The sequence below is a fragment of the Amblyraja radiata genome, chromosome 1 (genome assembly GCF_010909765.2).
Source record: "Amblyraja radiata isolate CabotCenter1 chromosome 1, sAmbRad1.1.pri, whole genome shotgun sequence".
In the NCBI taxonomy this organism is placed as follows: Eukaryota; Metazoa; Chordata; class Chondrichthyes; order Rajiformes; family Rajidae; genus Amblyraja; species Amblyraja radiata.
The window spans coordinates 102183109-102200186 of NC_045956.1; the positions used below are offsets into that span (position 1 = coordinate 102183109).

The following is a 17078-nucleotide window of genomic DNA, read 5'->3' on the forward strand; positions in this document are numbered from 1 at the left end:
GAGATGATTGATTGATTGATTCAACGATACAGCATGGAAGATACAACATAGCCCTCCGACCCACCAGGTTCATACTGATCACCTATCATTTGTTCGCACTAGTTGTATGTTTTTCCACTTTCTCATCCACTCCCTGCACATTAGAGGAAATTTACAGTGGCCAGTTAACTTACAAAACCATACATCTTTGGGATGCGAGAGGAAACCGGAGCACCCGGATGAAACCTATGCGATCGTGCTCCACAAAGACTGCACCCAAGGTCAGGATCGAGCCCAGGTCTATCGTACTGTGAGTGTGAGGCATAGTTTTACTATTGAGTAATTTGATATTGAGAATATTGTGTCTATGCATCCGTAGCACCCAAAAGCCAGTGCAAATGGTGGATATAGTGCACATATCACAAACTACACACATATGAACTCACCCAACACGTTTTGTCCCACTTTTGGCTGAGTGCAGTTTCCAGATAGAAATGGAACATGAGAGGATCAGGCCCTTGGTCTGAGCTGAACATGTTGCCAATAAACTAATCTCCTCTGCTTGTCCATGATCCATATCACTCAATTCTCTGCATATCCACGTGCCTTTGTAAAAACAACCACCATCCTTTGTGTATAAACTTGCCTCACATCGGTTACAACATTGGCCTTAGAGTCCATCTGCTTAAGAAGATGCTAACCAAGCGCATTCACTTTCCGGCTAGTTCTCCGGCTGCAGAAACCAGTCGTAGGAAGATATTCTTGTACCTGTTTTATTTGACACACTAAACGGTCTTATAATGCCATATGGCATAATTTTTTTAATTTATGTTTTTAGTATTACACTGGAAAATAATAACATATTCGTCAATGTTAGTTCTTGTAATGTCTGTGCTAAAAGCACATTTATCAGCAGAAAACGTTTCAGAATCGACATGGGTTTATCTGTCGTGATGTCTGAAAGCGAGGTGCAAGTGCTTATGGAACCCTGTGCTGCCTGCAGACCAGTTGAAATTGACTGCATGAGGTGCTGAAACCAACAGTTTTAATAAAGCAATAGAAAGGTCCATCAAAGCAACAAAATGATGACCGTCAAAACTGAACAACTCGCTAAGTGACATTAACTTTAATTCACTTGGTCTGTCTTTGACACCATCTTTTCCGGCACTTCATTTCTGACTCCCACCCAAGTTAAAAATAAGTGAAGCAATGAACACAGCATTCGACAGCCCCTTAAACCTCTGAACTTTCCTGCTGTCCCGTTCCGTGGCACTGTAGTGCTATGATACAAGCGGCAGCGTCTGTCCGTGTTGTCTGGCTGCACGGACCAAGCCGCTGGAAGAGGTGTCAGCGGAGACGCCGGCTCTGGATTTCCATTGGCTGCACCAGGGTGGATTTGCTGTGTGTATTTTTAGCGTCGTTTCCCTGTTCCAGCGCCGAGCGGTCAGTCTTATCTCCAGACTTGCTCAGTACTGCACGGCACTAGCCGTGGAGGGAGGGGGACTGACATTAGGACCGTGGCAGCCCACGCTCCCATCCCACTTTGAAATCTAGCCTGGAGCAAGCAGTTGAGAGCGACCGGTTACTGGGACCTGTGTGTGTCATCCTAATTCAGTCGGGAGTGCCTGAGGGCTGCAGGCTTGCTGATGGCCAGCCCTAACGTGAGAGACGGCGAGTGGGGAGAAACTCCGCACCAGGACTCCGGCTCCGGCCCCGGGCCCGCCTTCATCGAGGCTCAACACTGGATAGAAGTAAGTTGACGGCGTTTGCATTTCAAGTCGACATTAACAGGCGCTGCTTATGTGGGTCACAGCCTGTTTCTCATATCGCGCGTGGGTTCGACATGTAAGGAAAAAAAACATATAAGCATCATCTGAAAATGGTTTAGCAAACGCTACCGCAATCCCACGCGAGTGGTTTTGTGGCGAGTTTTATAAAAGACTGCAATTGAAATAGAGCTGTCGGTAACCTTGAGTGAGGAGAAGGGTGCAGGCACTTGCTGCAATGGAGCGTGTTACTAGTGTTACCCTGCTCGCTCACTCACGGCTGGAGGAAGTTTGACCGAGTGTGGGGAGTTTGCATCCATGAGATGATATATTGGGTGCTGTGCTTCCAGCGGCTGCAGCGGGCTACAACTCGCTTCCCATGATGTTAGATTAATGCAGGAGGAAGGAGTTTATATTCAGTGGGCCGGTGTTACAGCCAGCGTTACTGTATCGCCCGTCCAGCTCGCTAGATGGAACGATGCTGAAACGCTTTTAAGATTGCGCTGCTAGCAGGCGAGAGCCGCTCACGCTGCTGTGTTCATTCAGTACCCGAGGCTTGGAGCCAGGTACAGTGGGTTTGCCGCAGAGCATGTCTGCAGCACCCGGGGATGGCGCGGCACGTTAACCATCCCGTTGCTAGTTCACCCAAGGGGAGACGAGCTTTAGGAAGGAGCTCGGCGGAGTAGTGTTCGACAACGCGCCCCAGAGCCCGTGGTTTGAGTTTGCCAATGAAAAGCTGGAGAACTTTCCATGACACGCCCCTCTATCTCCAGTGAAAACTAATTGCAGGCCAGGCCTTGTCAGGCAAGTGTCTGTATTTTGCAGTGATAAAGGCCAATATCACACTCAGGCCATCTTGAAACTGAAGCCAAAAATACAAAATGGTACATGTATATTTGGCATCAGATCTGATCAGAGCAGATGTACGCAAATTCTGGAGAGGTGTAAATATATCTTGACAGCAAACGACACCGCTGGTGGAGCAGCTGCCTCACAGCGTCCGAGACCTGGGTTCAATCCTGACCTCAGGTGCTCTTTGTGTGGAGTTTGCTCGTTCTCACTGTGACTGGGTTTCCTCATGGTGCCCAGTTTTATTTCCTCCTCTGGCCTCTGTAAATTGACCCTCGTGTGCATGGTGTGGATACAAAAACAGGATAGCATAGAACTAGAGGTCGATGGCCAGCATGTACTTGGTGGGCCAAAGGGACTGTTTCCATGCAGAATCTTTCAATCAATTAATAGGGTTACTGTTTGTGGTTTTAATTTCCCCAGTACTATCTGAGATAGCATCAGTGTGAAAGGCTTAAATGATGTGAAGTTTTCAGATAGGAAAGCTTTTTTGAAGTGGTGGAGTGCATGAAAGATCATCCAGTCCAACTGTACCCAGTTTTAGGACATTAGCCAGGCAAGTCTTGATCTTATAGGGGTGTACAAAATCATGATAGGAATACCCGTAGATCGGGTAGATGCACAGAGTCTCTTGCCCAGAGTAGGGGAATCGAGGACCAGAAAACATTGGTTCAAGGTGATGGGGAAAAGATTTAATAGGAATCTGAGGGGCAACATTTTCACACAAAGGGTGGTGGGTGTATGGAACAAGCTGCCAGAGGAGGTAGTTGAGGCTGGGACTATCCCAACGTTTAGAAACAGTTAGACAGGCACATAGATAGAATGTTTGGAAGGAAATGGACCAAGCACAGGCAGGTGGGACTAGTGTAGCTGGGACATGTTGGCCGGTGTGGGCAAGTTGGGCTGGAGGGCCTGTTTCCACGCTGTATCACTCTATGACTCTCTGACCAAGTGGTTTGAGTGTCAATAGGAGACCATTTTGGCGCTAGTGACCATAACTCTGCAAGCTTCAATGTGTTTATGGAAAGGGATAAGGATGGTTGGAAATTGGGTTTGGGACAACTGGGAAAACTGATTTGGGACTAGGCTGATGTCAATATCATAGGACATAACCAGACAAAAGTAGGCTGGGAGCAATTACGTGCAACGAAATCTACATCCAAGAAGTTGGATGCATTGAAAAGTGAAATAATGAGAGTTCAAGCCAATGTGTTCTCGGAAGAGTGAAAAGGACAGCAATGCCAAGCAAAATTGGATGCCAAGAGATTTTGCCGATGGCGGTGAGGGTGGATGGAGGAGAGAATCGGCTATAAGCTCATCTCCCGCACCCTCGGAAGTGCTCTGAGGGAGTTGAGGAGGGCTGCAGGAAGCAAAAGGCTGGTGGGTTCGTGGCTGGAGGTGTCGGTGGAGTAGATTGCTGGAAGTCCCACACCAGCCAGGAGGTCGCGTGGATCTGGCATGGCTGAAGGTCCCACAGAGGTTGGACAAGCATGCAGATTGGTTGTGCCTGCAGCAACAAAGAGTTGTGGAGGACATCAACAGCAGAGCCAGGTCAAGCAACCCCCTGCATCTCTGACCCAGTGCCACTACCAGGATAACAATCCTTTAAGGCCAAGATAGCATCTGTGCGAAAGGAAAGCTTTTTGAACTGGTACATAGAGTTCCACCAGAGATGGAGTATAAGGAAGATCATCCAATCCATATCTATTTGATATTTTTAAGAACTTGATGTTTGAAAGGTACACGATGGTGGTGGAGACGTGATGACTCCTTGTATATTGCCTCAGGAAATCAACTATCTTTACGCTACCATTGTTGTTACATGACAATGCTACATTACTGGATTGTATGCAAAACAAAGAATTTCATTGTATCTCGGCATATGTGATAACAAGTGCTATTGAACTGCTATTGAACTATATCATGAGTTGGGTTAGGAAAGGATGCCAATATCAGGTACAGAAAACTGAATGCAGGCAGAATTTAATCCTGTTAAATGTAAGGTGAAATTTTGGGAGGATTAATAAGGTTTTGGCCAGGCACCGAAATCGCTATCGCTATCAAAACATGGGGGGGGGGGACCGGGGGCGGGGGAGCACAATTTCTTGGTGGCCCCGCGCGCATGCGCTCACTCACACACACATGCAAGGCTTCGGAGGCTTCAGCCGTGGGCCCTGTGGACGGTAATTTCAGCTCAATCCAGTGCTAAATCCAACTCAACTCTGCCTGTCTCCTCGGGTTAACCAACAGCCCTGCCTTGACTGACGGGACACCAGTCCGGAGCCGTGGAGCTAGTGCTGTTTCTCCGCACTGGCTGTAAGCCTGGGCCGTCATTCCTGTAAGTCCAGGCAGGGCTGTAGGTTAACCTGGCGGGACAGGCAGAGCTGAGCTGGATTTAGCGCTGCTTCTCTGCGCTGGCTGTGGGCCTGGGGGCACCACTCCCGATGTCTCTGGCCACCCCGGGCGTGTGGGAGGCACTCGGGTCGGGACGGGAATGGTCTAGTGGCGGTTCGACAGTGATTGCGGTGCCGGAGACCCGGGACCGATCCTGGCTGCGGATGAGGCGCAGGTCTGTGTCCAGGGCTGCCGAGAGTGTTTTTCGCTTGTGACCCTATGACCTGGGCATGCAATTCAAGCTCTGCTCTTTGATCTTTGCTCCACCAGGACGTCTCCCTCCTCCAATCACTGCGCTCTATCCTCAGTCCCACCCCCCTACTTCCGCCTCTGGACGACACCTCCCTCCTCCAATCATTGCACTGAATCATCATATCCCACCCCTATTGGTTGCTGACCGACATCTCTCTCGTCCAATCGGCGCCCTCGGTCATCAGTCCCACCCCAACTGCCTCGCGGAAAGCGGAGATTTCACCGAGTTTTAAAATCCGGATTACAGAAAATGGGGGGGATCGTCCCCCACCTCTCAAAACGGGGGGGGGGGGGGGGGGACACACACGTATATCCCCGCCCCGCCATTTCCGCCCCTGGTTTTGGCACACATAATGAATGGTGGGACTCCAGGGAACATGGAGCGACAAAAAGACCTGAGAGTACACATTTCTGAAGGGAGCAACACAAGTATATAAAGTGCTTATGAAGATATTCAAGATACTTGGCTTCATTAGCTGAGTCAAAGAATGTTATAAGAGATTATGGTACAACTTTATAAACGTTGATCGGGCCACAGCAAACATACTGTGTGCACTTTGGGTTACACAAGTAAGAAGGACATTATTTCAATTGAGAGGCTTTAGGGAAGGTTCACCACACCATGTGCTGGAATACCTCAGCTGGTCAGGCAGCATTTCTGGAGAACATGGATAGGTAATGTTTTGGGTCAGGCCCCTTCTTCAGACTGATTGTAGGTGGGGGAAAGAAAGCTGAAACAGAGAAGGGGCAGGCCAAAGCCTGGCAGGTAATAGATGGATACAGGTGGGGGAGGGTGGTTTGATAAGCAGATGGTTGGACAAAGGGCTGAGACAGAGGTAGAGACAAAAGGATTGGTTGTGAATTGTGAAGCTATTGGAAGGGAAGGAGGGGGAGAGGAGTAGGTTTGAAGCAGGTGGGGCACAGGGGAGAGAGTGGGGGTGGGGGGAGGTGGTTAGAGGGAGGGAGGGCAGGTGGGGGAAGGAGGGGTTGTCGGTGTAAGTTACCTAAAATTGGATAATTTGTTGTTCATACTATTTGGGTTGCTACACAAGCAGTATGAGCTGCTGTTTCTCCAGTTTGCACGTTCCCTCCAACTTGACAAGTTCTGATGCAGACAGGCGAAGCAATTCAATGGTTCAATGGTACTTTATTCTCACATGTACCTAGCTACAGTGAAATTCCTCTTTCATTACTACGCATAGTAATCATATAACTACAAGAGTGTAAGAATAGTAGATGACACTGAAGCAGTGCACAAGAGTCACCATGTTTCCAGCACCATCTTGTACCCTTCAAGTTCAGAGTTGTTAAAAATGTTAGTGTCTTAACTTGGCCATGAAGGCCCGTTATCTTGGCAGCGGTCCAGGGTTGTAGGGGTCCATCTGGACAGGCAATGTTGTCGATGCCCTCATCCGCCACGTCCGATCTGCAGGCTTGACCTCTTGGAGCGGTGTCTGATTCAACTGAGCCCCCCCATCTCCACCAACACATCGACCCAGACATGTCACCCGTGAACACGTGTCCCTCACCTCACAGGGTCACTGCTCAGCCTCCGTATCGGGGAACCTTCTGCAGCTGACCTTGGAACATCGAAAGCACGTCCGAGGGTGCGGGAGGTAATGCCCCAGCCCGCTCAACGGCACCATGCTTATCCACCGTCCACTTCCATCTTGAAGATCGTGAAAAAACCTTGAAGGGTTTCGGCCTAAAACGTTGCCTATTTCCTTCGCTCCATAGATGCTGCTGCACCCGCTGAGTTTCTCCAGCATTTTTGTGTACCTATAATCTGTAATTGTGGCCCTCACGATCTGAATATAGATTAATGTACGTATTAATATAAATTGTTAAACTGTTTTATTTCTCATTGAGTGAATATACAGAAGTAGTTTTGGTTTGATTAGTTGGTGTACTTTATCTTCACATAATGATAAAAGACAAACTATTAATGGATGATATTTAAATAATCAGGCCCCAGTTTAACCCAAGTGTGCTTGTTCGGTCTGCTTAAAATGGGCACAATAATGCCCAATTGAACAAGTCAGTGTTATTGTGCCCAGGCATTGCAGCCTCTGTAAAGTCTGTCTTGGCCAACCTCTGCTCAGTATTCCCAGATTGTAAGCAGCTCTTCAAGCATCCTCCTGCAGTCCCTTAAAGGAAATGCTCTGATATTGACGGGTGTGGTTTCTCGCATAGTTGGTCACATCAGAGTTGCTGCTGGCCCTCTCTGGTCTCACCAACACTGTCACACCTTATCATCCCTTCTCTGCTTGGATTAATGTATAGATGACAAATCGGAAAGACCCAAACAAATGTACTGTTTAAAGTGAGTGTGTGTTGCTTTTATCTCACTTCATTATCATTAAGTATGAGTGGAATTTTTAAAGAGGCCTTGGGCCTCTCTATTTCTGACACCCCACGAGGTTTGTGTTTATTTTCAGATGCTGATAAATTTAGGTCCAATATCTCATAGCAATCCTTTATCAATGTTTAGTCCCAATGCCTCAGGAATGAATCTTACAGACTTTTCTCTGACTCTGTGTAATGGCATTTTAATCTTTGTAATGTTTTCTGCTCCCTCAGCAAGTTGGGATTTGGTTCTTGAACTTCCGTCAACCAACTTCTGCTGAAGGGAGGGTTACAAGATTCTCATAAAACCTACTATTATACCCAATTCCTTTCAAAATGTCTACATTCACCACAAAAATCATTCTGTCTGTTTACATTGTTAACAATCATTGTGAGCCTATAGGAGGAAGTGACAACTCCATTATTGTTGCTGATTACAATTGCCCTGAGCAATAATATCAATCTCTGGTTTTAATTCTGCTGACATCTGCAGGTTTCCTTTTTAATCTGCACTAACCTATTTTGGCTTCAAGAGGGAATTAATGAGGTGGGGGGGGGGGAATTAATGGGAATATGGGGGAATAAAATGGGTTGGAGCAGAATTGATTAAAATTGGTTCTTTATGGTATACTTGGTGGTTTGATTGACCTATGTATTGTTGTAGCAGTCTATGACTCTGCAGGAACCCTTTGCAAAGAATGACCGTAGTTTGATAAGCATCAATCTAATAAAATTGATTTTTATGCCAAATCAAAAAAAATAAGGTTGGTCCTCAAAATAGGGTGCTCAACTGAAGAAGGTGGATGTGGTGGATGTGGCTGAAAGGGCCTGTTTCCGTGCTGTATGATTCTATTACTGTATGGTTCACTTACATTGTGACATTAGATTTTTTGGTAATTGATCATGTCACTGAAATGGTGGAATTATTGTACCCCTGAGTGCCAGCCGATTCTTAGAAGATTTACCGAGCAATTAAAAAAAAAATCTAGTACGTGGGAACCTCTGTTGGTCACAAATAGATCATGTGCAACAATACCAATAATTTATGAAGAATTACAGATTGTATCAGCACACAAGATTGATAATCTTGTAGGGATATGAACAGAGTCTGTTGACCATTGGATTTCCAAGCAGTTTACTGCGCTTACTGCACCTGCTATTCTCAAGCAGTCTTCTATCCAAGTAGTGATCAGGCTTGAATCGGCCTAACTGGCTACTCCCAGAAATGCTGCAAGAATATATATCCTCTGCTTCTTGGCATCAGTAATAACTACAAGAAGTTTGGTTCCAATTTTCAAAGTAAATAAAAATATTATGATGTAATAAAAAGGACCTGCAGATGCTGGTTTATACCAAAGATAGACAAACAATGCTGGAGTAACTCAGTGGGTCAGGCAGCTTCTCTGGAGAAAATGGATAGGTGAAGTTTCGGGTCAGGACCCTTCTTGTGACTGATGTCTTCAGTATGAAGAATGGTCCAGTCCTGAAAAATCACCCTTCCATTTTCTCCAGAGATCCTGCCGGACCCACTGAGTTACTTCAGCATTGTGTGTTTATTTTAAATAAAACTGTTAATCTACTTTTTACATGTGGTCATTATTTTATTGAATCCTTGGTAAAAAAAATGACAACAAAATCTTGGGAATATTAGCTAATTCTGGAATTTCCTGACATCTGGTGCAGTCAGAAGCCAAAATATGGAAATGACCAAAGTCTATTGCAAGCACAGTTTCATAACTAAGCCAATTTTTTTTTTAGTTAAACTGCAGACTGATTATATTTGTTTATAATTAGCATTCATTCTTCTATTTTCCAAATCAAAATCTAGACTTGCATGCTAGTTTGATCCACCATGGGAACTGATTGTTCAATAAGCCGTTACACCTCCCAATGTGAAAATCTTCCGTGCAGTTTCCATACTGCTCAATGTGATTCGCCCTTCACACAACTTCATGGATACCACAGTAAACGTAGAGTTGTTGAAGCGTGACCAAATTGGTCAAATGAAAGTTGAGATGTGATGAATTTATCAACATTGCTGCTGCTGCTGCTGCTGCTGCTGCACAAATCTCATAGATTGGCAGGTCTAGTGAATTTTGAACATTGCTGCTGGAAATTTTCCAAAAGAGGAAATAAAGCCTCAATGGTTGGTGTTTATAGAGTCCCTTCGGTATAATAACATTCACGGGGTTTGGCACAGGATTGTGATTAAGCAAAATTTGATGTGAGATATTGGGGCAAATGATCAAATGCTTGGTCAAGGCTGTAAACTGTCAGAAAAGGAAGTATAAAGAGAAAGGTTGAAAGAGTGAATTCCAAAGCATAGACTAAGTAGCAGCTTATTGCACAGCCACTAATAGTTGAACAATATAACATCATGAACGCTAGTGGCCAAGGAAAATGCTTCCAGGATTCTTTACCAATCATTATCTATTTCCCAGTATTTCATCATATTGGCTGTATATTAATGTTTCTTTAAAAATCTCATTGATTCTGCCGGTTAAGGCTGTGGTGAACATATATCAGGGTGGGAGACTAGATCATTTTATAACTATGCTATGTTTATTGAATGTAGGCAGAGAAAGGAGCGCAAGTGTTGCTAGATTAGAGCGATGGTTAGGGTGATACCATTAGCTAATTAGCTATTTTTGCTGGAAGTGCATGCGTGTGATTGCTACATTAAGACAAAAGGAAAAGAGCATGGCTTGGTTCTCATTGACCCCTTGGCAGAAGTGTCCATGTCACGGGGCTGTAAACTGGAAGTATCCTGAGCTAACTCTGCTACCACCATCATCTATTACAACAAGTGATGGCTCCCACTGATTGTCGCCGGAAGCTTGCGTCCTTTTCAGGACGGACAATGACAGCGATGTGAACATTTGAAACATGGAAGATGGACACGAAAGAAGAAGTGGTTCTCATCAAAATAAAATACCTTGTTGCTGGTCACTGTCTCGTCTAACAATGATCAAATGACCTTTGAGTTTAGGCTAAAGAACATCTCTTTATGGTGTGGAAGAGGTATCGAGATTGGAGAAAGAGAGAATACTGAAAATTAACTGACTGTCTGGTTGTATACAGGAAGTAATTGATGATTACCTGGTTAAATATCAAAAGTAACCAATAATTCCCCTGCTTATATATTGGAAGTAACTGACGATTACCCAGTTATATATCAAAAGCTACCTTCTGAGTTTTTTGCTGTTAGCCGAGGGTAACTGCCAACCCCGTTGATTGGAGCAGTGCCAACCTATAAATATCCAGTCTAATATCTCTGGGGTATGACTGTGGGCATCACTTTTTTTTGTGGCAACAATCCATTGCCAAAGGCAGCAGTGGGTGGAATGGAGCAGGGTGCTGGGGGGGTGCAGAGGTGCAGTTATGTAGCATCCGGTTGGATGGAGGCCACTGGATTCTCAGACTTCTAACCACCATCCTCCACCCCACACCCAACATCAGTTGGAATTCACTTCTCTGACTGAATCCCCTGTCTTCTTTGACCATATGCTGCAGTGCACAAAATTTGCTGATACTTGATATACAAAGTTTTGATCACTCATGACTGGGTTCATGAACGTGTCCAAAGTGAGACTTGAGGACCTGATCCCACTCTGCCCTTAAACATCGTTGACACCAGAATACAACCAGGTCTCGTTGCATCTCCCCTTTTCCTAATCTGACACCATTTAGATAATAATCTGTCTTCCTGTTCTTGCCACCAAAGTGGATAACCTCACATTTATCCACATTTTACTGCATCTGCCATGCATCTGCCCTCTCGCCCAACCTATCCAAGTCACCTTGCAGCCTCATAGCAACCTCATTGCAGTCACGCTGCCACCCAGCTTTTTGTCATCCGCAAACATGGAGATGTCACATTTAATTCCCACGTTTAAATCGTTAATATATATTGTAAATAACTGGGTTCCCAGCACCCCACTAGTCACTGCCTGCCATTCTGAAAAGGGCCCGTTAATTCCAACTCTTTCCTTCCTGTTTGCCAACCAGTTCTCTATCCATGTCAATACCCTACCCCCAATACCATGTGCTCTAATTTTGCACACTAATCTCTTGTGTGGGAAGATTAGTCATGCATAATTTCCCCTTCATAAATCCATGCTGACTTTGACCGGTCCTGTCACTGCTTTCCAAATGCGCTGCTATAACATCTTTAACAATCGACTTGAGCATCTTCCCCACTACGGATGTAAGGCTAACCAGCCTTTGATTTCCCAATTTCTCTCTCCCTCCTTTCTTAAAAAGTGGGGATGGTGTGATCTTGTGGAACTGCTGTTTGAGATTCTGTGCCCGCAATGTGGAAAATGATCCATGTTCTTTAATAGTTGGGGTCAAAATTCCAAATACCATCAGTAGCTTCAATAAAAGCATTATTGATCATTCAAAGGGACTTGGGACTGCTGTTGCAGGTTTCTCAAAAGGTTAATGAGCCAGGGTTGGAAGGAAGGCATACACAAAGTTAGCATACTTTTGTTAAGATAGACAAAAATGCTGGAGAAACTCAGCGGGTGAGGCAGCATCTATGGAGCGAAGAAAATAGGCAATGTTTTGGGTCGAGACCCTTCTTCAAACTGATGTGAGGGTGCAGGGGGTGGGAAGAAGAAAGGAAGAGGCGGAGACAGTGGGCTGAGGGAGAGCTGGGAAGCGGAGGAGAAAGCAGGGACTACCTGAAATTGGAGAAGTCAATTTTCATACCGCTGGGGTGTAAACTGCCCAAGCAAAATATGAGGTGCTGCTCCTCCAATTTACGATGGGCCTCACTCTGGCCATGGAGGAGGCCCAGGACAGAAAAGTCGGATTCAGAATGGGAGGGGGAGTTGAAGTGCTGAGCCACCGGGAGATCAGATTGGTTATTGCGAACCGAGCGGAGGTATTGGGCAAAGCGATCACCAAGCCAATGCTTGGTCTCACCGATGTAGAGCAGCTGACACCTAGAGCAGCGGATGCAATAGATGAGGTTGGAGGAGGTGCACGTGAACCTCTGCCACACCTGGAAAGACTGCTTGGGTCCTTGAATGGAGTCAAGGGGGGAGGTAAAGCGACAAGTGTAGCATTTCTTGCGGTTCCAAAGGAAAGTGCCAGGTGAGGGGGTGGTTTGGGTGGGAAGGGACTAAATGACCAGGGAGTTACGGAAGGAGCGGTCTTTGCGGAAAGCCGACAGGGGAAGAGATGGGAAGATGTGGCCAGTGGTGGGATCCTGTTGGTGGACAAAGCTGGAGAAAATCAGCAGGTGAGGCAGCATCTATGGAGCGAAGGAATAGGCAACGTTTCGGGTCAAGACCCTTCTTCAGATGATGTTGGGGGGGGAGGGTGTCGGGAAAAAGAAAGGAAGAGGCGGAGACAGTAGGCTGTGGGAGAGCTGGGAATGGGAGGGGAAGGAGGGAGAAAGCAAGGACTACCTGAAATTGGAGAAGCCAATGTTCATACCGCTGGGGTGTAAACTACCAAGCAAAATATGAGATGCTGTTCCTCCAATATGCGGTGGGCCTCACTCTGGCCATGGAGGAGCCCCAGGACAGAACGGTCGGATTCGGAATGGGAGGGGGAGTTGAAGTGCTGAGCCACTGGGAGATCAGGTTGGTTATTGCGAACTGAGTGTAGGTGTTGTGCGAAGCGATCGCCAAGCCTGCGCTTGGTCTCACTGAGGTTGATCATACGCAGAATAATCCAGCCAGAATTTTGTTTGGAAGTGGAAAGAAATAATAGAAATTGCATTCATTGCAACGTGTAAAAGGAGATGAGATACTGTATTGTAATTTTGCTGCATGTCATTGTGGTATATATCATGTCTTGATTGGTGAATATGTTTAGTTTGTGACTTTATTTGAAGCAGAAATAATATGTGAATGCTTCATTGACCATAATTCTGACTGGTAACTACGCACTTCGTCCGAGCACATTATCGCACGTGTCATGTAAGCCGTCTTAAATGACCACCTAAACTGCCATTTGGCAACCTAAAAAGCTGCCTAGGTTGCCCGGCTGACAACAGGGAAAAAAAGTTAAGCGAGAGCCCTGCATAGACGGCAATAATTTTACACTTTTGAAGAGGAGATTGATAGCTTCTTGATTAGTGAGGGAGTCATAGGTCAGGAGGAAAAGGTAGGGGAATGGGGTTTAGGGGGAAAAGTAGATCAGCCATGATTAAATGACAGCGCTGACTCGATGGGCCAAATGGCCTAATTCTGCTAGTATGTCTTGTGAACTTATGAACGTGATTGTCTGCCTCATGGAAGATAAATCATCCTTCACGGGATTTAATCCTACTCAATGGTAATACAATAACTGAATGTAAACAGGAAACTTCCTTGCTGGTTGGTATCCTTTGTTTGAGTTATTCTGAGTTTGATGGTACCAGAATCTTTTGAGATCCAGCCACATAACACTGAATTATGCTTATAATCTAGGCCAATATTTTCTTGTAGTATTGATCGGGTCGGGCAATGTTGGAGCTGCTGCCTTTCATGTAAGGATTTGAATCGGCTCCATGCTGGCAGCACACCTGGATAGAAAAAAAACGCATTGCAATTATTTTTTTGCATTTGCCACACCCACAGTGCCTCCGCCACTGTTTGTGATGGATAATGTTGCCGAGAATGCCACCTTCCTTCATTCCCCATTAATTTCCTTGTTGGTAAAAGTAATGACTGAAAGGAATTTTTTTTATTGTGTGCCAACACACCACAAGGGCCAATTAGACAACAGAATATTGTAATCCAAGATTTTGCCATATTCATTCCTGGTTAATTTCTGATTTTATTTCTCCTGAACGACTACTAAACCTATTTTAACCAAGCAGTGTCGGGTTCACTTGAACATGGTAGTTTTTTTTAAAATATTTTATTTTATTAGAAGTAAGTACAGTCATATGGCACCAAAGTGCCTAATATATATTTTCATAATACATTTTATGTACAACTTCTTTTTTTTTTTTTGTTACACTGAAAAAAGATTAGAATAAGAAAAAGAAGTTAGATAGTAAAGGATAGAAAGATGTGAAATATATAGTGTGTGAAAAAAGAAAACGAGTAAATGAAGAAAGTTGAGAGAGAGAATAGAGAGAAGAAAAGAAAAAAAGAGGAGATCATTATTTATAGTCTTGACCAACCCTCGTCCAGTCCTGAAACAGTTATTTTTTACAATTGTGTTGCACCATATGATTCCAAAAAAACGACGAATGGAGACCAACTCGTTATGAATTGGTCTGATTTATCCATTAGGAGGAATCGCATTTCCTCAAGATGAGCGGTGTCCAACATACTTGCAATCCACATTTTAAGCGTTGGTATTGATGTACCCTTCCAAAATTTAAGAATTAATTTTTTTGCTATTATTAAACTATAGTTAAGGAATAGATTTTGAGATGTGTTCAATTTATTCCCATCTTCCATTACGCCAAATATAATCATTTCAGTATTAGGTTCAAGTTCAAGTTCAAGTTCAAGTTAGTTTATTGTCATGTGTCCCTGTATAGGACAATGAAATTCTTGCTTTGCTTAAGCACACAGAAAATAGTAGGCATTTACTACAAAACAGATAAATGTGTCCATATACCATGATATAAATATATACACACATGAATAAATAAACTGATAGTGCAAATAACAGAAAGTGGTTGGTAATAATCAGAGTTTTGTCCGAGCCAGGTTTAATAGCCTGATGGCTGAGGGGAAGTAACTATTCCTGAACCTGGTTGTTGCAGTCTTCAGGCTCCTGTACCTTCTACCTGAAGGTAGCAGGGAGATGAGTGTGTGGCCAGGATGGTGTGGGTCTTTCATGATACTGCCAGCCTTTTTGAGGCAGCGACTGCGATAGATCCCCTCGATGGAAGGAAGGTCAGAGCCGATGATGGACTGGGCAGTGTTTACTACTTTTTGTAGTCTTTTCCTTTCCAGGGCGCTCAAATTGCCGAACCAAGCCACGATGCAACCGGTCAGCATGCTCTCGACTGTGCACCTGTAGAAGTTAGAGAGAGTCTTCCTTGACAATCCGACTCTCCGTAATCTTCTCAGGAAGTAGAGGCGCTGATGTGCTTTTTTGATGATTGCATTAGTGTTCTCGGACCAGGAAAGATCTTCAGAGATGTGCACGCCCAGGAATTTGAAGCTCTTGACCCTTTCAACCATCGACCCGTTGATATAAATGGGGCTGTGGGTCCCCCTCCTACTCCTTCCAAAGTCCACAATCAGTTCCTTGGTTTTGCTGGTGTTGAGGGCCAGGTTATTGCGCTGGCACCATATGGACAGTTGCTCGATCTCTCTTCTGTACTCTGACTCATCCCCATCAGTGATACGCCCCACAATAGTGGTGTCGTCAGCGAACTTGATGATGGAGTTCGCACTGTGGTTCGCTACGCAGTCATGGGTATAGAGTGAGTACAGCAGGGGGCTGAGCACGCAGCCTTGAGGTGCTCCCGTGCTGATTGTTATTGAGGCTGACACATTTCCACCAATACGAACAGACTGTGGTCTGTGGACGAGGAAGTCGAGGATCCAGTTGCAGAGGGATGCGCAGAGACCCAGTTCTGCGAGTTTGGTAACCAGTTTGGAGGGGATGATTGTGTTAAATGCCGAGCTGTAATCAATGAATAACAGCCTGACATATGAGTTTTTGTTGTCCAAGTGGTCCAGTGCGGAGTGGAGGGCCAGCGAGATCGCATCCACCGTTGATCTGTTGTGGCGGTACGCGAACTGCAGTGGGTCCAGGTTTTTGTCGATGTAGGAGTTGATTTGCTCCATGATCAACCTCTCAAAGCACTTCATCACCACCGGCGTTAGTGCCACTGGTCGATAGTCATTGAGGCATGTCACCTTACTCTTCTTGGGTTCCATTCTTGTCTTGAATAATTTTGTAAATATTTCAAAAATATCATTCCAAAATCTATAAAGTTTTATGCAGGAGACTAAGGAGTGTGTTATAGTTGCCTTTTGGGCTAGACATGGTAGTTTAATGAACAATAAAATGCACCAAGGCATTTGGACAACATAATGCACACAGACACTGGGGGCAAGGCAGTATTTTCTTTAAATAAAGTAAAAACATCAAATCAGCAATATATCTTCTGAGACTATTGCAAATGAAGTATATGTGCATTTCTGTAATTTATAGAATGCAATGATGGAAGTTTACAGAAATTTAATTTGTATTCATAATATTTGGAACAAATGCCCTCTGTGGATATATTTGTAATACAAAACTAAAGAGATTTGTTTAATGATTTTGTTTTATTGGGCTGCAGCCCGAGTGTCGGGAAACAAGCCTACAAACTTTACAGAACTGTTGAGAGATTCAGGGTAACTTTTGCAAAGTAGGCAGATTTGCTATTGAACAAGTTATAAAAACAATACCAGGTAGATTGCCAATGATGGTATAATGCATTAATCAAGGAAAATATAGGTGTGGCAAATGTTACATTTGGTTAAAGAGAAGTGTCAGATGTAATTTTTTTAAATGGAAGTTGTGTCTTTAATACAA

At 44.7% G+C, this 17078-nt stretch overlaps 1 protein-coding gene across 16 annotated transcripts in view; it reads left to right on the forward strand.

Moving 5' to 3' along the window:
* Positions 1 to 1326: 1326 nt before the first annotated feature.
* The window catches only part of limch1 (LIM and calponin homology domains 1), a 359063-nt gene continuing 343311 nt past the window's right edge, over positions 1327 to 17078 (forward strand). For 10 of the 16 annotated variants that reach the window (XM_033027785.1, XM_033027752.1, XM_033027802.1 and 7 more), the window contains exon 1: positions 1328 to 1730. In XM_033027785.1, the coding sequence (XP_032883676.1) occupies positions 1626 to 1730 (105 nt within the window). In that variant the 5' untranslated portion in view covers positions 1328 to 1625. Of the gene's footprint in view, positions 1731 to 17078 lie in introns of all 16 variants that reach the window. The other 6 variants (XM_033027735.1, XM_033027743.1, XM_033027771.1 and 3 more) reach the window with 3 other exon arrangements.